At 39.2% G+C, this 24,878-nt stretch overlaps 1 protein-coding gene across 1 annotated transcript in view; it reads left to right on the top strand.

Annotated features, from left to right (window-relative positions):
* Positions 1-936: 936 nt before the first annotated feature.
* Positions 937-24,878, top strand: part of PRSS56 (serine protease 56) — a 40,139-nt gene continuing 16,197 nt past the window's right edge. Inside the window, exons 1-13 of the mRNA XM_075268512.1 lie at positions 937-1,304; positions 1,719-1,880; positions 8,172-8,372; positions 9,052-9,105; positions 10,400-10,589; positions 11,002-11,110; positions 12,256-12,415; positions 14,887-15,029; positions 15,176-15,335; positions 20,220-20,405; positions 22,644-22,805; positions 23,747-23,846; positions 24,241-24,403. Of these exons, the coding sequence (XP_075124613.1) occupies positions 1,193-1,304; positions 1,719-1,880; positions 8,172-8,372; positions 9,052-9,105; positions 10,400-10,589; positions 11,002-11,110; positions 12,256-12,415; positions 14,887-15,029; positions 15,176-15,335; positions 20,220-20,405; positions 22,644-22,805; positions 23,747-23,846; positions 24,241-24,403 (1,902 nt within the window). The 5' untranslated portion in view covers positions 937-1,192. The remainder of the gene's footprint in view (positions 1,305-1,718; positions 1,881-8,171; positions 8,373-9,051; positions 9,106-10,399; positions 10,590-11,001; positions 11,111-12,255; positions 12,416-14,886; positions 15,030-15,175; positions 15,336-20,219; positions 20,406-22,643; positions 22,806-23,746; positions 23,847-24,240; positions 24,404-24,878) is intronic.

The following is a 24,878-nucleotide window of genomic DNA, read 5'->3' on the forward strand; positions in this document are numbered from 1 at the left end:
GATCAGTAGGACACAGCTTTGATAGAGCCGCCCGCTCTGCTCCCGACTACAATGCTCCCATTCAGACAACGCTGGCACTCATGACCCCCTTCCCGAATTTCCTTCAGTCTCTTCCTCTTTCCTTTCACTAGCTCAGCTAGTTGCGGCCAGGTCTTCTCTAGGAGCATCCTATTTGTCTTTTCTGATGTCACGTAATTAACCTTGTTTTTCCAATAATTAATACGGGCTTGCAAGGGCAGAAAGATGTTCTAAAATGTACAGATTGTAGACCTTTATATCATTTTGCCACATTGTCTCCTAAAGGATTCTTAAGGATGCATCTCATAGCCTTATTAGTATATTAGAATTAGTTTTTACTAAGAAGAGAATGACATCTGTTTCAGCAATATTCCTGTATCCCTAAAGAAGCTGTGAGGTTATCTGACATCAATTATTCATCTGTATGTATAGGTAGGTCCAGCTCCTGTACTGTGAACAGAATGTTACATTGCTTAGGTTCCAATCTTATTACTGAATTGGACTGTAGCATAGAGGGTCTCACAATGTGTCTTCCTGGTTTCTCTTAAGATATAAAGCTTTACAGTAGATCAGGTTTACATTGGGTGAAATAATACATGGTCGAGTGCATTTACAGTACTACCCAACCAAATGTTCATAATAGATGATGATGTAGCGAAGCTTAAGAACAACCCCGGTGCTAATGAACACAAACCCCTCTTTTCTCACCCCATCCACCCTTCACGCCCCCTCCCACCGCCTCCTCCTGTCCTGGCATCTGTGTCAAAGCATTAATGAATTGAGCAGTTTATCAGAACGCTTGGGAACTGTCCTTTCTGCCCCACAACCCCCTCCTGTGGTCCTGGACATATACAGCTCCACCAACCATGCTGTGTATTGTTTAACTGTCATCTTCAGAAGAGGCTGCAATGAGACAAAAGCAGCGGGGAGAGTGACAACACACAAACAGAACATTGCCTGCAGAGTGACAGAGAGGTAAAAAGAGAGAGTGAGTCAATGATGCAAGCAGTATATAAGGGAGGGACCAAAGAGCACACTGCAAGACGTGTACGGTAGAGTAATGCTGAGGAACACACAGAAGACTAGGAGAACCATCTGAAGGAAGACTTTGAGAAATAATAACTAGGCAGAGAGAATTATTTCATTTGTTCTCCTTCAAAGTGAGTTATGTAAAATGCAGCTCCTAAACTGGATAGTGCTCTGTGTTTCATGCCTGGCATCCCAGCTGATTTACTGTGCTCCAGTCAGTAAGGAGCAATACAGACTACCAGCCAGTGTCTTACAAGGTGAGTACTGTGCAACAGGTGGATCACATCAAAGGATGTAATCTCTGGATTCTTCATAATTCATGCATCTATTCTGTAGTCAGCATTTCCTAGAAAGAGCATCTACCAATCAGTAAAAGTGTAGAACAAGGCCAAGGAGGATCTACCACTTTGAAGACTATGTCACTGCTTACAGCGGTGTGACATCAACTCAGTACTGTTTCCTTGTATAAATGACTGATATCTGATACACTGATGCTTATGCACACCCTTCAACCATCAAAGAGCTGTTATACATTCATGTATCTTCGGAAATATTTTCTATTATTCTAAACCATAGTACTATACCATTAGCTACATTTCCTACTTTATAGTATGGTGACTTGCTTTTTATACCTATTATATTATGTCCATATGTTGATGTGTTCTTGACAGCTCTCTCTAACAGGGGGACATTAATTCTAGAAGCTGCACTTAAGACAGCACTACAGGCTTTAGAAGGAGCTGTTAAAGAACAAAGCCTCCGCCAACAGGAATGTGCAAGGTGCACCGCCTGCCTCTTCCCCGAATGTAGAAGCCTAACTACACAATGCAGAGGTCAGTAACATTTACCGTACTGTATGTAGTGTAAAGATGTATAGGATTCCAGCCAATACAAAAGCATTCATCCAGTAACAGTACTTATAATATGCCGACATCTTCATGCAACAGAAACAAATATTCCTGTGAATGCTACGTTTGTGGAAATATCGAGCCAGATTTACTAATACACAGTCCAGTCACATTAATGTGACCACCTGTCAAAATCCAGAATAACCACCTTTTGCAGAGCAGACCGCTGCGAGACATGCAGGAAGAGAGGGGATGTTGTGGTGATGTTCACTGGGATGTTGCGCCATGCTGACTCCAGTGAATGGAAGCAGCCGGCACGTGGGGGGTTAAGCGGCCGGCCGCCGGCAAAGTCTGCGTGCCAGGTGCTTCCATTCATTTCTATGGGAGCGTGCTGTTTGGATCAGCTGATCGGAACAGTGTTCGCTCATCTCTAGTTATATCATGTCATGCTTACTGTGGGAAACATGTATAAAATGTGTCCTTTTTGACAGTGTTGCCTGCAAAAGTAGCATAAAATTTAACAGTTGTGCTCAGGATTCATCAGATGAACATACTAATGTACTGTATATAAATTTGGTGTTACTAGTACTATACTTTGCAGACTGCTCAGGGACACCTAAAATCACCACAATATTGCATAACAAAACCAATGTGGTACCTGAGTACATATATGGAATATTAATCCATTAACGAGGATTTGAGCATTTGTTACTTACCTCTCCCTGGCACTCCCCACTACTTTCGGCCATCTACAATGTTGAACCAGATGTCACGTGAGCCAGTCCGGCGTCATAACGCATAATGACGCTGGCCTGGCCCACATGATGCCTGGGATGTCACCAAACAGGCCCACAGACTGCCGGAGCAAAGGAGAGGTGAGTAACAGTGTTTTTATGTTCCCTCACCTCCCCTGGCCCTTCAATCATTATACTTCGGCCTCTGAAAAGACCTCAGGGCATAGTGATAGTAGTGTTTGTGGGGTTTGCAGGCCTGTGGCCTTACTTACCAATCCCCGCAGGCAGCCATGAGCAGGAGCAAGGATCAGTAAGTAAATAGGTCCCATTATCAGCTACTGAAGTAAAATTAATATGGAATTGGTTGGTTGACGCACAATTTTACCTACTAAACTATGCGGAAATCAATAATTTTTTTCAAAATTGATGGCACAAGGACATGGTTTTTAACCACATTGCAGCCGCCTAATGTGTCTACTGTCAAGTTGTCCCTGAGAGCTGATTTGGTCCAACAAAATAAAGATTCAATGCAAATGAACAGTAACTGTATATGTTAAAAAGCTAATGATTTGCACTGGCAGAACCCAATATATCTATCTTAAACCCACAATGTTCTACTAGTGAATATTAGATCAATTTCAGTTTGGCAGATCAGTTAATAGTATTCAGTCTTTACCTAATATCAAAATATTGCTGTGGTATAGCCAGCTTTATAGGGTTGTGTAAAGCACTGGCATCGAGATAAATTGGCTACTCTGAGGATAATGGTAGAATGCATCATTTTCTGCCATATAGTTTGGTTAAATTGCATTTGTTACATATCGCACAGTGATATAGATTGTTTGAAGAGGACTATTTTCTGAGAAAGTTTATTTCAAGGACAACTGGCATTAAACAAAATTCAGGTTTTTATTGTCATGTGTCAGATAAAGAAGAAATATTTCTCAGTAACACTAAAGACAGCTACACTACAGGTTGCTGGATTAATGTTATAGTGCAGGAATAACAGAGAATAATTTCTAAGATAAATCATATTTCCTTTTTTAGCTATTTTTACAATTTTTTTTTTGTTGTTACAAAATAATTGGTATTTACAACATCAGGGTTATATAGACCCATAATATTCTTCTATCACAAGGCTATGGTTCTATAGGAAAATATCTTCATACAACATCACTTTATGAAGACTCCATTCAGCGGCACATGGAAACCTACATCTAGTTTCCATCTTGCATGCCTTTCCTTTGCTCCAGTGGTAGGTGGCCGGGAACCAAGAGGATACTCTAACTTAGCTATGGTACTAAGATACATTTCTGGGAAGCCATGTCCCATTTCCACAAGGAGCATAAAGTGTCAGAAACACATTGAGGTCAATACATCATCCATTTTCTGGCATACCAGGCATTTTGGCACATGGGATTGCTGCACATAAAAAATGTGACTACTTGCTGTTTTCCCCCATGCTTGCCAGGGTGAGACCAAACATATTTATTAAAACTTATAGCACTTATAACTATGACAGCCCCTGACTGGTATAGATTTAAGTTCTGGCACACTGGACATCCCCAGATACTCCACAATTATTAAAGGGACTCTATCAGCAAAATTTTGCTGTATGAGCCCCACATATGTGTGAATAGCCTTTAAAAAGGCTATTCAGGCATTGGTAATCTTATTTTAAACCCCCCGCCCGTTTTCAAATAAAACTATAAAAACAGATATGTAAATCATACCTTTGCATGCACAGGGGGCGGTCGTGCATGATCCGACGTCATCTTCGGTCCCACCTTCCTCTTCTTTCTTCTTCCAGCGAAGTCCTCCTGTCCTGGCTCTTCTCCACCTTCGTCTTCTGTTCTTCTGGTGGTTTGCGTTCAAATCCCACGCGTGCGCAGAAGCGCTCCCTCCAGAGCGCTACTGCGCACGCGCTGGTGCCATTTTTGTTGTAGTTCTAAGTATCCCTTAGAACTACACAAGCATGCGCAATATGCTCGCAAACTTCTTCACTCCGGAAGAAAAGAAGATGAAGGCGGAGAAAAGCCAGGACAGGAGGACTTCGCTGGAAGAAGAAAGAAGAGGAAGGCGGGACCGAAGATGACGCCGGATCGTGCACGACCGCCCAGGGTGCATGCAAAGGTATGATTTACATATACGTTTTTATAGTTTTATTTTAAAACGGGCGGGGGGTTTAAAATAAGACTAGCGGTGCCTGAATAGCCTTTTTAAAGGCTATTCACGCATATGTGGGGCTCATACAGCACAATTTTGCTGATAGAGCCCCTTTAAGAAGACAGAGGCATGGATTAAGGCTAGAGATCAGTGAGCCAAATCGTGCCAAACCAAGTTTGACCCAAATATTTTAAATTTTTGATTTTTTACAAAACCGGACAATTGGGGATTCTTCTCAGGGAATGTGACAAAAATAAAAAAAACATTCTTACTCACCTTTCATTACCTCTTTTTGGCATCCTTGTGGTGTTGGGTACACTCCTGGTGACGTATTGCGTCTGAGGTCATCACTCAGGCCTGTGATTTTGCCACCTGCGGTCACATGGATACGCAGAGCACCACAACATTACCAAGGAGGTGGAGAGAGAGTTCTGGACGCTACAAGGAACCCCAAAAGAGGCAATGGAAGATGAGTATGAATGTTTTTTTTCTTTACACCTCCCTTGTCTTAGAGCCCTAGAACTTAGGTGTCTAGTAGCCCTGAGTGAGTTCTAGACTATTTTTAAGCCATTTTAAGGTGTGGTTAATACTGAAATTGTTTGACTCAAAACGAATCATGGACTTGAACCACCCAAACCCTGAGAAGTTTGCCCATCTCTAATTTTGTATGGTGTATTTTTATTAATATATCTGTTCCACTGTATCTTTAAGATGTCTAGTTCTGAAAATGTAAATCCTCTATAAGAGGAATCTTTCAATAGGAAATTAGTCAGGAAGAGCATAAAATAGCTGCCAAGAGATTTCCTCTCTCTGGAGGACCCAGCACATCCATGCAATACAGGGACAACCAATTCAGCACATTTCCCTTGTAATGCTTAATTTCTCCTGGGGTGGCACTGCATAGGAATTTAACACTTGCTGTTATCTTTTATGTGATTCTTTTGGCCCTCACAACAGAACACACTGTGATATTTTTAGGGGAACACTTAATATATTGTTATATTTTATATTATATTATATAATTGTCAAAAGCGGAAATTTGTTTTATAGGCTAAGGCACAAAATTGCAAGTGTTTCCCTAAATAAATATTTAAAACGGGAAGAAAAAAAATACAGCAAAAACTCAACAGAAAAAAATTAAAATGCAATGCCCAGGTACATAGCTAATATTGCCTATAACTACCAAAGGCTCAGATATACTGTTACCATTGGACACTCTCTATATTAACAGACCACTCAGGTTTGAGTCCACCATTAGGGCTCTTCATTAAAAGTTCAATTGTAAAGCTTTATGTCATTGCATAACATCTCAGTGTCTATACTGATGATGGAGGGGCCTAGGTTTACACTGTCTACTTTATAGGTAGCATTCGTAAATGTGGCCCATTGACTTCGGTATGGAAAGCTAATTTGCACGGATCTATGTCAAGGTAAATGACTAAATCAGTTTTGGATTCATTCACGAGCTAAATCAGATTTTGTAGCCTCTGTGAGTCAGATATATAATTTTCTAGCCTATTGAAGGGGCACAGCTTTACAGATTAATCGCTGAACAGAAAGTTAATATGTTTATGTTGGTCTTTGGATGTATGAGGCTGATCTCAGCTGCATCTTCCTATTAACATTTGTTAGCTACAAATCATTGCCCTCTCTTACACATATTTACCCATCTCTCCTACTCTGTGATCTTCAGTAATATTTCTCATTTGCATTCTGTATAGCAGAAATGAATAGATGGCTGAAGAGTTGTTTGCACAGATGGTCACCTTGACAAGAGTTTATAATGGATGGTGTCCATGTTATTAATAAGAGGATAAATCCTTTTCACCACCCTACAGAATACTAATAAATAATATATTTAATGGGGATTATATATTCCAAAGATAAATAAGGATGTAACAAGTTTTGCACTTTTGTGTCCATCACATCAGGACAAATATTCAAATCCAGAAAGTAAGCAATGAAGGTTACGCTGAATGACATGCATATGTTTTCAAATCCACATCAAAATCTGCATGTAACACATAGATTTAATGCCGGGGCCCCACATGGCGTAAATGCTGTGGTATGGCCATGGTGGAAAATGCCGCAAAAAAACCTGCAGTGTTTTACAGTCACTGCAAATTGGATAGGATTCTAGCAAATCCCATCCACGCCTTGCAAGAAAAAAAACACAACAGACACCTTGCGATTTCCAAAACTGTTGAGGTTTTGGAAATCGCAGGATGTTAATTATACTTACAGGAACATCAGTGGTTTCCCTGTAGGTATAATTGAAGCAGAGAGTCCACCAAGGAAAACCCTATGGACTTTCTGTGAAAAGTGCTGCAGGAAAAAATGCAATGTGCTTGGTAGCTGCAGTTTTTCACGCATGGCTTTTTTGCTGCAGCCAGCTTTTGCATAACAGCAAATTCTCTGTGGTTAAATGTGTCAGAAATGCTGTATACACCACGTGTGAATTACCCTGAAGGAGGACAAGGATGATTTTCTTCATTTCTTCAGATTTTTCATGACTTAGTATGCTCATTCTCAGTATGTTAATGTCAGTATCCTGCCTGAGCTCTAAACTGTTCAGCCTTATTATTGGTTATCAGACCATCGGGGATTATCAGTTAGGGACAGTACATGCAGGAGAAAACAACTAAACCACAATAAGAAAATCATGGCTGGGTTTTTGACAAGTCTCATACAATAGAATGTTCTGGCATTCGTAGTCCTAACTATTTGCAACTTATCAAGACAAAAGACTGTCACCACTCAGGCTGGGCTCACATCTGTGCCAGAGTCTCCATTAGAGACTTATTCTCAGAGTTCACCGAAAATCTGCAGAGAAATAAGTCCTGCATAGAGGACTTTTTTCTCCAACACTTTCCATTTCAAAATGACTGACACCCAACAGATGCCTGATGGATCCCATTATATAATAATTGGCTCTGTGTCTAACTGGAAATCCATGTACACAATGGACAAGGTGACAGTTAATATTAAATGTTCATGACCTACAGGCCCTCAGGTGGCACTGTATTAAAAACAGGTATGAATCAGCAATGCAAATCACTGCATGAGTTCAGGTACCCTTCCCGAAATCACTGTCTGTGAGAACATTTCACCATGCAATCCACAAATGCAAGTTAAACCTGTATCATGTAAAGAAGAAACCATATATCAACACAATCCAGGAACGCCACAAAATGGAAATTTGTTCTGTGGTCATCTGAATCAAAATTTTAAATTCTTTATGGAAACCACAGTTTAAAAGCCTGCATCTCTGATGGTGTAGGGTTACATTAGTGACTATTGCGTCTACGTTTCTCATGGACTCTTGTGTCTCTACGTATAGCATATATAGCATTAATGTGTCCTTTTTGTCTTACAGAGAAAGACGTGAGTGCAGAATCCGAGCCAACTTGTGAAACTATCCTAACAGCAGAAAAAGAAACAGATCCTATAGAAAGAAGCTGGGCCCTGAGTGCAGTGTGTGGTTTCTACCAGAAGTTGTGTACACAAGGAAATTATACATCCGAAAATTGCATAAAAATCATGGCTGGACAATGTCATCTCAAGCTACAAGAATGCAGTAAGACTACAAATAAATAATGGGGATTAATAGCCTTACATTACATTACATTGTCATTACTTTACCAAGACTAAAGTTACATAAAATAACTTAGATTGCTTACTCAGAGCAGATAAGTACAGTACATATGAGTGCTGCAGATTTTCCTTTTAAAAAAAAAAACCATTAATAAGAATAAGTAGGTTCGATATACTTACTGGTCTAATCATAGTGGCAAAAAATGAAGTGTCCACGTGTTACATAAATATGAATGATATTTTTATGAATATGATTTTTTCATGCTGTTCCCCAATCATATACTCCACAGAGGCACTTCTAGAAAGTGTCCTTAGTACTTATCCAGTACTCTTGGCTTTCACTTTTTAAGTGAAATGATTGTAGCACATCACAAAGCAGAGTATAAATGTAGCATAGATTTAGCGGTCACTTGTAGCCTATGGCTATTACTTATTAAGGCTTATTACTCTGTGTGCAGCTGAAATGACTCCACCATAAAAGCCATGCTCATGACACAACCTTTCTTTGGATGAATGTTAAGTGTCTGTGTGCAGAAAAGCTTTACAGATATCTTCTATAGTAGTGGTCATATCTGTCCACTCCATCCTTTATGGACTCCTTCCATTATGTATGCCATCCGTCTGACCATATCCAATTATTCATTTTCTGTCTTTTCTTTTAGAGTTAGAAAGTGACATGGATTATCTAAACACTTCTCCTGACTGGGAAAGTCCATGTGAGTACATTGACTTTGTAATCATTTCTCTCTATAATGTTCAAGGTTGTCATGATAGAGTAGGATTCCCACGGTTAATATGTCTGTTTTATTCTGAACCATTCACGGGACAGCTTGTAGTACCACATTCAGTTCCTCACTAGGTTACTATTACAGAATAAGACACTACATTGCAGAAATGCAGCTTTTTTTGTTGCAGATTATGCTTTGTTTTTTTAGAGGCAAAGCCAAGAATGGCTACAAAAGGAATATGAAATATCTAGGAAGCTTATACTTCTTCCTTATGCTCAATCCTCTCCTAGCTTTGGCTGAACTGAGTTTATGAAAGGACACGGACCCCATAGACTATAAAGGGGTCCATGTGTTTTCTTCATGGACTTGGCACGAGTCATACGGAGAGAAAAGTACTTCAAGAACTACTTTCCTCTCCGCATGACTCGTGCGGGCAGCGCACAAAAAACACTCCATCATAGTCTATAGTGTCCGTATTCTTTCAGTGCTCACTACTTGTCAATGTGTTTGGTATTCCATTTGGGGGGTCCCCATGTGAACTCCCCGAATGAAATACCGAGCGCAGATGTGAACCAGGCCTAATGATTCATACTATGTTTATGACTAAAAGTAACAACAATAACAATAAAAAAATAACAGTTTTTGTCTGCAATTCTGCATCAGTATGACCTTTGTTTTTAATGTCTATTTAGAAGAAAGGTCTAACCCACTAAAAAAGGCACATGACTATGCAAATGCTATTTTCGGAGCATCTCCTGTTACTGGCCCATTAGAAATACATGGATGACATGTTTATAAATGACCCATTGTTATGTTTTGTCCAAAAAATGCTTCCCAAATTTTACTATGGAACCACAGTCCATGAACAGGATGGATATCTGAATAGACATATAGAAAACAATGGTTAAGGTGACAGTACTTGGCAAAAAATCTAGAGATGTGAATTAGCCTTCAGTTAGAAACCAACATTGCAATCCTAGCAAAGAATATTCATTCTGGTTTTGCCCATATAAACAGGACAGTAAATGTCACATTATTTACTGCATTTTATTTTTTACCATGTATGTAGTGCTTTATGGTAAATGTCAGGTCTGTAAAATGTACAGGACTACACTATATCTGGTAACGCTGGGAGAAAAAAAACATAATCTTTTGCATTGATGCCATTATTGTTAGAAAAAAGCAAGAATCCCAGCATTCCTAGCATTATATATTAGAATTCCTTGTATACAGAATATCTACAAAAAATTCATGGATTTCACTCTTATTTCCCCTTCATCAGTGGCGTGTGGACTTGCCATATCATCCACCATCAACAACACTATACCTAAAGGTCGCATAGTTGGAGGAAGCATTACTTCACCTGGGTCTTGGCCATGGCTGGTTAATATTCGATTTAATGGAGAGCTTATGTGTGGAGGAGTCCTTCTCGGAGATGTTTGGGTTCTTACAGCTGCACATTGCTTCAATGGGTATGAGACCAAGTGTCTGGATAACATCACTGGAAAAAATGTTTGTGTAGTCTGTGTTTGTAGTTTACTCGGTTAAAAACAGTCGGGAGCCCCACATTGCAAAAAATCTGTGTATTACAGTACCTGCAAAGTGGATGGGATTCTGGCTAATCCCATCTACACATTGCAGAAAAAAATCTGCTGCGGAAATGCTGCAATTTCAAAAACGCTTGTGTTCTTGTAAATTGCAGTATGTCAACTATACTTACGGAAATGCTAGTGTTTTCTGTATAGGTATAATAGGGGCAGAAGTCTGCATAGGAAAACTCTGTGGACTTTCTGTGAAAAAACACTAAGACCACTAATAGGTGGACAATATTTGTTATTCTTCACTCCCCAGATTATTTGATATGTCCTTTTTATGTTTTTGCAGAAATGTTAATGAGCTGCATTGGACGGTTGTGGTTGGGCAGTATAACCTGAAGAAAGAAGAGAATGGACAAAAAGTCTATCAAGTGAATAGGATTATTATCCACCCTAAGGTATTAAAACCACAGATTTCTGATTAAAGGGAGAGGTATCATCTAGAGTTGAGCGAGTACTGTTCGGATCAGCCGATCCGAACAGCACGCACGCATTGAAATGAATGGAAGCACCTGTTACTTCCGGTTTGACAGCAGCCGGCCGCTTAACCCCCCGCATGCCGGCTGCGTGCATTGATTTCAATGCGTGCGTGCTGTTCGGATCAGCTGATCTGAACAGTACTCGCTCAACTCTAGTATCATCTATAATATTTTTTATTTAGGACAGTACAGAGTAACAAAATCTTGGCTAACAGTCAAGGTAACAAGTTTTATAACATACTTTATATAAGAAAAGTGTCTGTTTCCTCAGTTACTTGCCTCCTTCTACCACTGATCACATCTGTACAGTAGAACTCTATGAAGATAGTAGAAGCAAAACTCTTCCAATTGAGAAATATCTGCAATATAGAAAGATGCTCTTTTTCACAAGACAGCTGGGCCATGAATTGATTCTTGATGTGCTGTGGATCATTTTTGACATTTTTATTTCTGAAATCTGTCCACTTGTTCAAAAGATATGGTCCCTGTAAGGTTATATATGAGCTAGCTCCAGTGGGCAGGAACCTTTTCTTTTTCTAATTAAAAAATAAAGGGTTCTCACCCACTTGGTGAATAAAAGCTCATTTAGATATAAGCTTCTAGGGGCCATGTCTTTTGAACGAGCAGATGGATTTTATTAATAAAAATACCAAATTTATCAGGGGCACAGTAACTTGGTGTTCATATCCATACAGCTTAGTAGCAAAAGTACTGTCTACAGCATGGTAACACTCAAAAGTGGCCTAATCAGGTCAAACAGGTTGTCGTCAAAAGTAGGTTGTCAGATTAATGGGGGTCCGACACTTCCCTACCAATCAGATGACATACACGAATTTTCAAATGTCACTTTGGAACAACAGAAACATGTACTTTTATTGTCCATAAGTGAGGTACCATACTCCCATTGTTACAAAGGTTGTACTATATCCAGCTCCCGACAGGCATACCTCTGCTGACCATAATAATGATGTCCTGGTGCAGACAGAGAACAGATCTGTTTTCCATCTTTGATAGTTCATTTAATGGTAAATAATTGTGATGTAATTCCTTGTATTTCCATACAGTTTAATCAGAAAACATTTAACAATGACCTTGCATTGGTGGAACTAACAAGCTCAGTAGTGGCATCTGCAAGAGCAATTCCAGTGTGTCTCCCTGCAGTACCTGCAGATCCCGCTCCTGGAACAAACTGCTACATTGCTGGTTGGGGTTCTCTTTATGAAGGTTAGTCTACTAATATATTCTCCAGCAATCTTATTTTAAGATGAAATCTTCTAAGAATGAGATTTTGGAAATCCTTGGTGGTCTGTGGCCACAGACTCGACCATGTGATCTTTTCACATGTATCCATGGTGTATTCTATTTGCTTATATTCTTCCGATAATAAAGTAATTTGTGATTTTAAGATCATCACAAATGAAGAAACTTACCATAACATGGCTGCCTGGAATGTGCCTGTCACTTTATATATACGCTGTCAAATCTGCAAGAAATATATCATGAAGCACAAGGAGCTGAGCAGATTGAACAATAGTTTTCTAGGAAAATGTATTGTTTATTGATCTAAATCTCTGCTCCTTCTTGTTAGAATCCTGTAGTCAGCGATTGACAATTCTATGTGTATGTATATAGAAATGCAGTAAGACCACCTACTGGACTCCACATCCCAGAATGAGCGGAGACATTTAGTGAAATACAACTTATACTGAATCTTTATTCACAAAACTATATATTAATCTTCTTAGCTCCTCCTTCTCTATAACTTGCTGCCTAAGAATCAGATAGAATTTTTTATTTAACAGGTTTCCACAGGCCCCTCTTCTTGTATCAATAATAATGACATGGGCTTAAAAGTTGCAAACAAAAATCTGTCAACCTCGGATTGAGTACACTGACCCTCATCTGTCTTCTTCTCATATTGTCGTGGCCTAATATATTAACTATACTTTCCTTCTCTTGTCCTTGATAGCTCACTCATAACACCAAACCCATCTACTCTACTTTATTTCTCTTATTTCTTATTTAATTTTTGCCTTTTTGCCTTTTTTTCTGTAATATTCCAGTTTTATCTATGTTATTTTTGTCCATTTGTTATTTTGTAGAGTTACCAGGCTTGTCATGACCAGTCCATAATGGCAGTCTCCAATATTATTGTCCTTTCACTGCTTTAACACCAGGTTATTGCCCATTTAATGCTGCCTTTCATTTTGTTCTTGGTTCAGATATATTTTTTCTTCCATAACACTTTGGTTTCCCCAGTGACTGTTGCTTTGTTAGCCAGGATGCATTTTGATGTGTCATAGTATAATAATGACACTACTATTTTGTATATTGTATTTTGAAATATTTGCAGCCATCCTATTAAAAGTTTGTGTGTAACTATAACCTTTTGTAGACTGGTTAATTTTCTAGCCTCATTGTTGGGACAACCAGGAATAACTCAGCACCATACCGGGCAATCTCCAGTAGTCAGTGTTTGGTCAGTGATTTTCATCAGTGATTGTGTTCCAAAACTAGGAGGGGATTAAAACCCCCATACAGGTACCAATATTTCTATTATACCTGATCTCTGAATAGTCTCCACTCCTAATTTTGGCTCACAATCAATGAACAAAATCACTGACCAAACACTGTGAAAGCATGCTTATAGTGATGAATAGAGTTGCTCTAACCAGTGACAGATGAAATATCGGCAGACCTTCTCATGATAACATCTAATGTACTGTATATTTGCATTTCACAGAAGACATATTATTTTAAGTCAGGCACAAAAAGACTGGTTTGAATACCAGGTCTCTATACCTCCATTTCTGCAGTGCCCCAGTAATAATAGTAGGTAAATGTCAATGCTACTGTACGCTCATATAATAGTGCAAACCAGTTGCACAGTAAGAGTAAAATCACAGCACACACTGTAGTAACTTGCAAATTCTGTTCATTTTGTTGAACAGTACATGTTTGTCCAAGAGTATTAATATTGCACAAGTATGTGTTTCCCCCGAGAGTAATGACATTTCGTGTTGCCACATGTATAGAGTTATCCACATTTAGTCATGATGGAGATCAGCCAGTGAATAAGACCTTCCTCAGGTCAGACCTGTGTAGGTAACCCATAATTACAACATAAGGAAGTGATATGGTAGCAGAAGATAATACAGGAGTACAATGTACATATATAATGCATAAGTGAGTGGACTGCAGATATTATACTTGGCTACACTTAGTCGGTACCCAGGTTCGAACAAATGTAAAACACACAATTTCCACTGTATGTAGTTTATTTTTTTCAGTGCTATCCTCCGTTTTCCCTCCTTCCCCTCTATATATAACATTTATGCTCTTTGCATTTGTTTGCGCTATAGAACTGTATAACTATTCTCAGTTCACTCAGTTATGTATATTTTTTTTACATTTTACTTACTCATGTATTATCTTGTGTGGCCATATCACATTATGTTATAACTCTATACAAATTGTCTCATGAAAAGATGTGCATTGTAATGCTTGTGGAGAAGCATGTACTTGTTCAATAATACTACTAATGGATAAACACTTACCGCTCAGTACAGTGAAGTTGTAATGATGAGCAATCTATTACAGTGTAATAATAATAGATTTCTTCATTAGCAACCATATTTCATGCAATATAAGACTTGCAAACTTATTCCACTTTTCTTGTTATATTCTGAAAACAGATGGTCCTCCATCGGATGTTATAATGGAAGCCCATGTACCAGTATTGAGTCAAGAGTCATGCAAAGGCACCTTGGGGAAGGACATGTTAACTAACACCATGTTCTGTGCTGGCTATCTAACCGGGGGAATAGACTCTTGCCAGGTAACTTCCTCTCTGGAGATCTATCTAAAGATAGTATATATATATATATATATATATATATATATATATATATATATATATATATATATTATACTGTGCACAGAGTGGTTTAATAAATGTTTGTCCTTGTCTTTCTTCAATCACAGGGAGACTCTGGAGGGCCTCTGACCTGCCAAGATCCTTCCTCCAAACAATATGTCATTTATGGGATTACGTCATGGGGCGATGGTTGTGGAGAGAGGGGAAAACCCGGAGTTTACACCAGAGTTACAGCCTTCATTGATTGGATCAGGAACCAGATGATGAGTAAGGAGATTGCAAAAGCTTCTTATTGAATGGTTATGAATGCTTCGTATCCAGTAAATAATGATCACCTAGAAATTCCATTAGTTATTTATCTCAGCCCTAACAAATGATAACATTAGCACAGCATTGACTCTGATATAAAACTATATAATCTACAGTCTCACATGACCGGAAGCAGGAGACTCTGTAAGGACAATGTGTGCGGGCTAGTATTTGGTATTGGTAGCCAAAATGAAGATATATAGTAATGCATAAAGTAATAAGCAAAAAGCAAGTCCTATACACCTAATAAAAATAGAGGAAATCATTTATTAAAACCAGTACCTATATATTTCTCCAGTGTACACCATGGTGCATATTCTTGTGCCATGTTTATTAAAAAAAAAAAAAAAAATTGTATAGAACCCTCCAGTTTTAGCAGTTGTTTACACCCTAAGGCTGCATTCACACAGAGTAACGTTGGCGTTTTTTGTGCTTATTTTGGCACATAGCGCCGCGTTAACGCCGCGTTAATGCCGCGTATACGCCGTGTTTGCGCCGTTTAACGTGACCGCAAAATAGCGCGGCGATTAAATATAAGCCAAAATAAGCACAAAAAACGCCAACGTTACTCTGTGTGAATGCAGCCTAAGGCTCCGTTCCCACGGAGTAACGTGCCACTCATTCTGACACGTAAACACTTGTCCGAGTGAGCGCTGTAAAACAGAATCCTACTGACTTCAATGGGTGCCGTCATACACACGCTACACATTGAAATCAATGGGAGGCTTTTTAACCCATTGATTTCAATGTGTAGCACGCGTAAGATGGCACCTATTGAAGTCAATGGGATTCTGTTTTACATCGCTCACTCTGACACGTGTTTACGTGTCAGAATGAGTGGCATGTTACTCCGTGGGAACAGAGCATAACTTCACACCTTAGGATGGATTTACATGGTGGTTTTTTACTGACGAACTGCATCTGTTTTTTTATTGCAGTAATGTTACTATGCATTTCACCTTTATGGTAATTGCCATTAAATTGAAAACCTCTGGGTTATACAATACAAGTGACAAGTACTAAGGCGTTACTGCAAATAAAAGCTGCATGTAGTTCTTTAAAAAAAAGAGGTGCAAAAACACAGCCTTAGGCTGAGGCCCCGCATGGTGTAAATGCAGCAGTCTGCCTGTGGCAGAAATGTTACGGAAAGAAACGTAGTGGTTTACAGTCATTGTGTAGTGGATTGGATTGTAGCGACTCCCATCCCCACGGTGCTATAAAATACATGCAGCAATCATGCTGCCATTTCCAAAACCGCAATGGTTTCGCAATAGGTATAATTGAAAGAAGAAGTTCCCAGAGGAAACGTCTGCAAACCTCCTGTGAAAAGCGCTGCGGGAAAAAACGTGATGCATTGCTACCACAGTTTTTCCCCCAGGGTTTTTTGGCTGCGGGACACGGCGTGGGGCCTTAGCCTTACTAGGAATTTATAAACACTATATATATATATATATATATATATATATATATATATATATATATATATACAGACCTATGAAAAAGTTTGGGCACCCCTATTAATCTTAATCATTTTTAGTTCTAAATATTTTGGTGTTTGCAGCAGCCATTTCAGTTTGATATATCTAATAACTGATGGACACAGTAATATTTCAGGATTGAAATGAGGTTTATTGTACTAACAGAAAATGTGCAATATGCATTAAACCAAAATTTGACCGGTGCAAAAGTATGGGCACCTCAACAGAAAAGTGACATTAATATTTAGTAGATCCTCCTTTTGCCTCTAGTCGCTTCCTGTAGCTTTTAATCAGTTCCTGGATCCTGGATGAAGGTATTTTGGACCATTCCTCTTTACAAAACAATTCAAGTTCAGTTCAGTTTGATGGTCGCCGAGCATGGACAGCCCGCTCTCAAATGATCTGAAAACAAAGATTGTTCAACATAGTTGTCCAGGGGAAGGATACAAAACGTTGTCTCAGAGATTTAACCTGTCAGTTTCCACTGTGAGGAACATAGTAAGGAAATGGAAGACCACAGGGACAGTTCTTGTTAAGCCCAGAAGTGGCAGGCCAAGAAAAATATCAGAAAGGCAGAGAAGAAGAATGGTGAGAACAGTCAAGGACAATCCACAGACCACCTCCAAAGAGCTGCAGCATCATCTTGCTGCATATGGTGTCACTGTGCATCGGTCAACAATACAGCGCACTTTGCACAAGGAGAAGCTGTATGGGAGAGTGATGAGAAAGAAGCCGTTTCTCCAAGCACGCCACAAACAGAGTCGCCTGAGGTATGCAAAAGCACATTTGGACAAGCCAGCTTCATTTTGGAAGAAGGTCCTGTGGACTGATTGAGTTGTTTGGTCATACAAAAAGGCATTATGCATGGCGTCCAAAAAAAACTGCATTCCAAGAAAAACACTTGCTACCCACTGTAAAATTTGGTGGAGGTTCCATCATGCTTTGGGGCTGTGTGGTCAATGCCGGCACTGGGAATCTTGTTAAAGTTGAGGGTCGCATGGATTCCACTCAGTATCAGCAGATTCTTGAGAATAATGTTCAAGAATCAGTGACGATGTTGAAGTTACACCGGGGATGGATATTTCAGCAAGACAATGATCCAAAACACCGCTCCAAATCCTCAGGCATTCATGCAGAGGAACAATTACAATGTTCTGGAATGGCCATCTCAGTCCCCAGACCTGAATATCATTGAACATCTGTGGGATGATTGGAAGCGGCTGTCCATGCTCGGCCACCATCAAACTGAACTGAACTTGAATTGTTTTGTAAAGAGGAATGGTCCAAAATCCCTTCATCCAGGATCCAGGAACTGATTAAAAGCTACAGGAAGCGACTAGAGGCTGTTATCTTTGCAAAAGGAGGATCTACTAAATATTAATGTCACTTTTCTGTTGAGGTGCCCATACTTTTGCACTGGTCAAATTTTGGTTTAATGCATATTGCACATTTTGTGTTAGTTCAATAAACCTCATTTCAATCCTGAAATATTACTGTGTCCATCAGTTATTAGATATATCAAACTGAAATGGCTGCTGCAAACACCAAAATATTTAGAACTAAAAATGATTAAGATTAATAGGTGTGCCCAAACTTTTTCATAGGACTGTATATATATATATATATATATATATATAATTTTATTTTTTTATATAAATGTGCCCCAGCCTTTTTTTAAATTTCATAATAGAATATAATAAAATTGAGCCAAATGTTTGCTGTACATTCTCCCATAACAGATATCGCCTCATGGCCTAGGATTAGAAATGTGTTATCTCTTATGAATCATTGTATGTGTTTGTGTCAATGGAGAGGACAGTGCAAGCTAAATGCTTAAAAGTAACTTATTAAATATAGTGACTGATGTAGAGGTCACGCTGTAGTCAATGATAAGTTGAAATCATGTACTACTATAAAAGAAAACAGGCATATAGAAACATGTTACTAAATTACAGTGATATATAGGAATAATATACCGCTGCAGGTAAAAGATATATTGTAGCAACCTGCTAAACTGGAAATGTCTCCATAAATCCAGCCAGCGCCTCATACTTTGAATACCTGCTAGAAAGTGATCAGGAATAATGGCCGAGTGAATCATATTATTTAACTATAACACTCCCTTTCCCCTAAGAATACCCCTAAGTCATACTTACAGTACTTATCTGGATGAAGGCTCTATATAGCAGCTCTTATTTCTGGTCACAATTTTAAAATAAGCGTCCTGTGTTCAAAGTCTGAAAATGTGAAATTCTGACAGAGCAAAGACAGTTTATCCCTCTGCCATGACACTGGGTACTGGCCGCCTGTCGACTCCAATAGGTAATGTTTAATTACCAGCGTAACCAAAGACTTTTAGGCCCCAGTGTAAAGTTTTCCAAAGACCTCCTACCCCATCCCCACAGCATACCCTTCACAGTGGCAATTTTCCTGTGTTCAGGGCAGAACACATTTTTAGTTTTTTTCATACATGCGGGGTTATTCAAATACTTTTTTTTGTCTTTTTTTTTTAGGTCTTTATCATCATTTTATTTTTATTCTTGTATGTTTTTTTATTTATTATAATATCTGTGCAAAACATTTTTCATGTTTATTTGTCACCTGGGATGCTTCTAAACGTGTGATGTAGGTGTTTTACTGACATTATATTTTTTTTACTTTATTTTTTTTTGCCTTTCTATTTTTGTGTTATGCATTGTGCCCCCCCCCCCCCCCATAAGGTCATAATAGATCTTTGGGCAGCTTATTACATTACTTTTTTACTTCCCTCACAACTGGAGATGTTGTAGGAGGTCCAGATGTTGTAACAGCGGGCTTTCCATTCATGCAACTGGAAGATTTTGTGTAGATGCTTTACAGAGGTTATATATATATATATATATATATATATATACACAAATTCTTGCAGGATTAAGAGTGGACCACCCTCCTAACCCACGTTGTATATCTAATATTCCAATGAATAACAGTTACAAATAAGGCTGAGGCCCCACATTGCAGAAAAGTAGTTTTATTGTTGCAGATTTTGCTGTGGGTTTTTTTTTTGAGCCAGTGAGGAGTGGATTGAGCAGAAGGTAGAAGTATAAGAACTTCCTACAGATTTCCTTTTGTAGCCATTCTTCGAATCAAAAAACCTAGCAAAATCTGCAACAAAAAAGCTGCGTTTCCACAACATGGGGCTTTAGACTCAGGCTTATTAGTAAGTGTCTTGCATTCCATATTAGATATACAGTTGGCTGTGTCTGTACAAACATGAAATGGGAACAGGATAAAGAAATATAGCTGTAAAATTAAAGCTCTACATTACATTTACAATAAATTTATCTTGAGATTCTTCAGTATGAAATCTTTTGTTCTTTTGCAGAATCCACTCCAAGTCGAGAGCCTTCATGCTTTGAGCTGGGAGCAATAACAAATACTCAATATAGCCCAAAGTCAGACATGAGTGCCCTGTGTTCCTTTTACAGACAGTCTTGTCCGGCTCCCCTCAGCCCTGAGGCCTGTACACGCTTTGCAGAGGAGAAGTGTCGGCAGAAACAGCGAAGATGTGGTGAGTCCATGTGCAGATTGCATCGAGTTACCGTATCTTACGCTGAGCTGACAATTCTTGCTGATTTGGGGTTCTACCAAGCCACCCATATTTTTCCATTTAATTTATTGATTATTACTTGTTCACGTGTTATAGGTTATGTATTTTTATAGGTAAACAAGATAATAAACAATAGTCAATAAATGTAATTGAAACCAGCACAGCCCCGCATGTAGCCAAAGCTGCATTAGCACCCTTAAGCTAAAGCCCCACTTAGGGAATCGCTGCAAAAAAAAATGCATCACTTTTTTTTCCATTTTCTGTTTTTCCTTGCATTTTTGATGTGTCTTTCTTTGTGTTTTTTATTGCCTTATTAAATCTATAAGGAAATTCTCACGTTTCTGCAGGTAAAATTAATAGAGTTGAGCGAGTACTGTTCGGATCAGCGATCCGAACAGCACACACGCATTGAAATGAATGAAAGCACCTGGTGCTTCCGGTTTGATGGCAGCCGGCCGTTTAACCCGCCGCGTGCCGGCTGCGTGCATTGATTTCAATGCGTGCGTGCTGTTCGGATCGGCTGATCCGAACAGTACTCGCTCAACTCTAAAAATTAACATACTGCACTTTTCAAACATGTTTTTAAAAAACAGCATTTCTGCAGTGTTTTTTTCTCCATATTAAAAAAAAACTGCAGAAAAGACTGCGGCAGAAGAGCACTGTGTTTTATTTGGTTTTTTTTTTTTGTCCACAGAGTTTTCCTCTGCAGACTTTCTATTCCTGTTATACCTATGCATAAAAACACCACAGAAAAAATTGCGGCGCTATACAGTTCTAGCAAATGCCATCCACACATTGCAGGAAAATACGCACATAGAGAAGCTGCGATTTCCAAAACCGTCGTGTTTTTGGAAATCATAGCATGTCAGCAGTGGCGTAACTATCGTCATAGCAGCAGAGGCAGCTTCCATGGGGCCCGGGACATTAGGGGGCCCGGCGACAGCCGCTACCGCTGTGTTTATTTTATTTATTTTTTTTAATAGGCTGTTACCGGCTGGAGTTACTCCAGCCGGTAATGGGCCCTATTTACGTACCGATCCTGGAAGAGCCGGGATCGGTAACTGACGCCGCAGGCCCCACAAAGACTATCATTATACTCGGGGGTCTTTTCAGACCCCCTATGGGACATAATACTGTGTGCATGGGCCACTATGGGACATAATACTGTGTGCAGGGGCCACGATGTGGTATAATACTGTGTGCGGGGACCACTATGGGGCATAATAGAGCGCGCAGGAATGCGTAGGAGGGGGCGGTCGAGGTCTTCGGCGTCTGTGTCGGTGGGGGGGGGGGCCATGTCAAAAGTTCACCACGGGGCCCCGCCATTCCTAGTTACGCCACTGCATGTCAGTTATAGCTACAGAAATGCCAGTGATTTCCTGATAGGTGTAATTGAAGCAGAAAGTGAAAAACCGCAATACGTTTCCACCGTATTTTTTCCTGCAGCTCTTTAACACTGTGGCCAGCTATGTGGGGCCCTAGCCTTAAAAAGGTTTGAGACTTTGTTTCTTAGAAAACTGGCATATGGGCATAATAAAACTGCCCATTGTATACAATACTGTCATAGTTAGGCTAGAGGCTTTGCAGAATAAATGTAGTTTGCTTCGTACAAAGAAATTTTTTTTTACAAGACCCAAGAGCAAAACTAAGAGGAAACTATAAAATGGAAGATAATATATTCCACAGAAATCTAGATGACTGTGACAAGTCCAGGCTAACAGGTTATATATATAGTCAAATATTTTCTGCAATGCTTGCTTGTGCGCCGTATCCTATGGGATACTTATGCTGCATTCATTCTGATGTGTTTGGCCTGTATTATTCCTTGAGGTTAATTGTTCCTTCATAGAACATTTACACCTTTAATATATGTGTGTAAGATCCTGTAGTCAGCAGAGTTACCATGCATGAGAATATCAGCCATTATGAATAATTTAAGACAGCCTAGTTACAAGTCACCAAGTAAAAATATAGCGCTAATATAGGCTATAAATATTCATTTCATGGCCGTATTAAAAGGACTAAATTCCTACTTAGGACAGCTGTTGCAGCTGACAGTATCCCTCGGCTGAAATAAAACCAATCATTGGGAGAGTTAGTACCTAAAATTGTTAGAAGTGCATAAATGTGTAGGCTTTTAGTCTGATATTGGGCAATTGGCTTGTACCACATGAATATTAACTGGAATTATTATTACAGAGCTGCGATCCTATCTACAGATTCTCCTGAATTTGCTTCGTAAGGCAGAGGAATTCTTGCGTAACAACATGGATTTATCCTTCTTCACTCAGACAATCCCACAGTTCATGGAAAATATGTACAGTGATATATTTACCCACAGAACCCGCAGAGATCTTACAGGTACCTCGATTAGTAGACAATATATAATAATAATATCTGTTCAATAGAATAAATGTAGTCATACAAATGCAAATATTGATGGCATTTCTTCAGAAACATTAATTTGCTTATTGGGATTATCCAGCTATTTGACATTGATGACCTTTCCACTTATCAGCAATGCCTCGATGAATGGGAATGTCAGGTGAGTTGCAATGGGTGTGCAGAACACTCAAGGATCAGCTATGAAATAATATTCAAGAATAGGTCATCAATATCTGTGTAGTTTAAAAGATATTGCAGCATTTAATATCTGTGTTTCAGCTGCAATAACCACAATCCCTATTCACCGTTCTGGATAATCAGAATTACATGACCATAGTACAATCTGGATGTGCAAGTTCTGTGATACCTGCTCTGGGCCCGGGTGTTGTAGCCATAATTCAGAAGCTAAAAGAAAAGACCAGCATGGCAGAGTTGGTGCAAGTTTCAGTCTTTAGAACTTCAAACCATGTTTTGTGCTTGAAAAATAAAAATAGCCCTCACAGACACCATTGTAATTCTTTGGAGTTCATTGGGCCAGTGGTATCCATCTTATCTGACACCGCTTTTTGACTCCTGTATAAATGAACATGTTTCATAACAATAATAAACCAGATCAGTATCAATATACAGTAAAATTCATTTATAGTAAAATAATCCAGAAAATGTTATGATTTGGGACTTTATTTTCTAGCAGTATTTTGTGGAACTTCACAAAATCAGGAAATTGTTGTTAACATAATATAATTACTATATCACTATATTATAATTACTGCTATAATTCTTAGCAATATTTTATCTCCTTTGTGATTTATTATTGGTCTGAAATAAGCTCCTAATATTAAGTGTATTAACACCTCTTCATATTTCTGAAGTAGACAATATAAATTAGTATATATTATATTATTTATTTGAAAAAGTGCAGAATCCAGTAATGGATGCAATTGATAAAGAACATATGGAAATCATCTCAGATGCAAGAAACAGAACAGGCACCAACACTGGAAATGATATTCACAGGTAATCTGAATATACTCTACTTGACAACACAGAAACTTAATTGTAAATAGAATTTTGCAATGAATTTTTTCTCAAAAGAGATCTATTCTTTATCGGCCCAATCAACTATATTCTACACTACACACCCATAGATAGGTAGTTAGAGATAATGGGGTTGACTCATTACAGACCCATAGGCTTGGACCATCTCTGTGTTTCAGCCATTTGTCTAAATGATCACTGTATAATTTCCCCTGGATAGTCTGTGGCATTGTCTGGCAGTCTCGGCTGTATGCCAGGGGTGCTGTGAATGGTACCAGGGTAATCAATTGCCTGCCCAATCCCTTTAACAATTAGACTCAAAACCATATGTGTTCATTTAATATACTGCTATAACAAATCACTTTCCACTTAGAGAGCTGCAAAACACATCATTTGAAGCATTGTTTGCAGACCTTGGGCCCAGGCTAGAGGATTGGATTTCACTTCTGTATCACAACGAAAGCTCATACCCTACAGACTTACTCCAGAAAAAAACTGCGGAGACTGAGAGTGTGGAAGAGCAGCTTTTCTTGGAGGTATCAGAATAATAATAATACTTGTAACATTTTATGCCTTTAAGTTAATATACCGTATTTTTCGGACTATAAGACGCACTTTTTTTCCTCCCAATATGGGAGGAAAATGTGTGTGCGTCTTATAGTCCGAATGCAGCGTGTGCAGCGTCTGTGTCCTGTCTATGAGGAGCAGCACGGAGAGCAGCACGGTGCCTGCCTGCTCTGCCCCTCCTTCCCTGTCTGTGTCGCATGTTTGCAGGAGCGAGATATGAGAGGCAGGGAAGTAAGGGCGGGCCAGACAGGTGAATGAAGTGTGGTTTCAAGCTTGCCGAGAAAACCACGCCTCCTTCTCCTGTCTGGCCCGCCCCTCCTTCACTGCCTCTCAGATCTGGCTCTGGCAATGAAGCCACACAGACAGGGAAGGAGGGGCGGGCCAAACGGGAGGAGGAGGCGTGGTTTTCTCGGCAAGCTTGAAACCACGCCTCCTTCACCCGTC

Source organism: Leptodactylus fuscus, chromosome 3 (genome assembly GCF_031893055.1).
Source record: "Leptodactylus fuscus isolate aLepFus1 chromosome 3, aLepFus1.hap2, whole genome shotgun sequence".
NCBI classification, from domain to species: Eukaryota; Metazoa; Chordata; class Amphibia; order Anura; family Leptodactylidae; genus Leptodactylus; species Leptodactylus fuscus.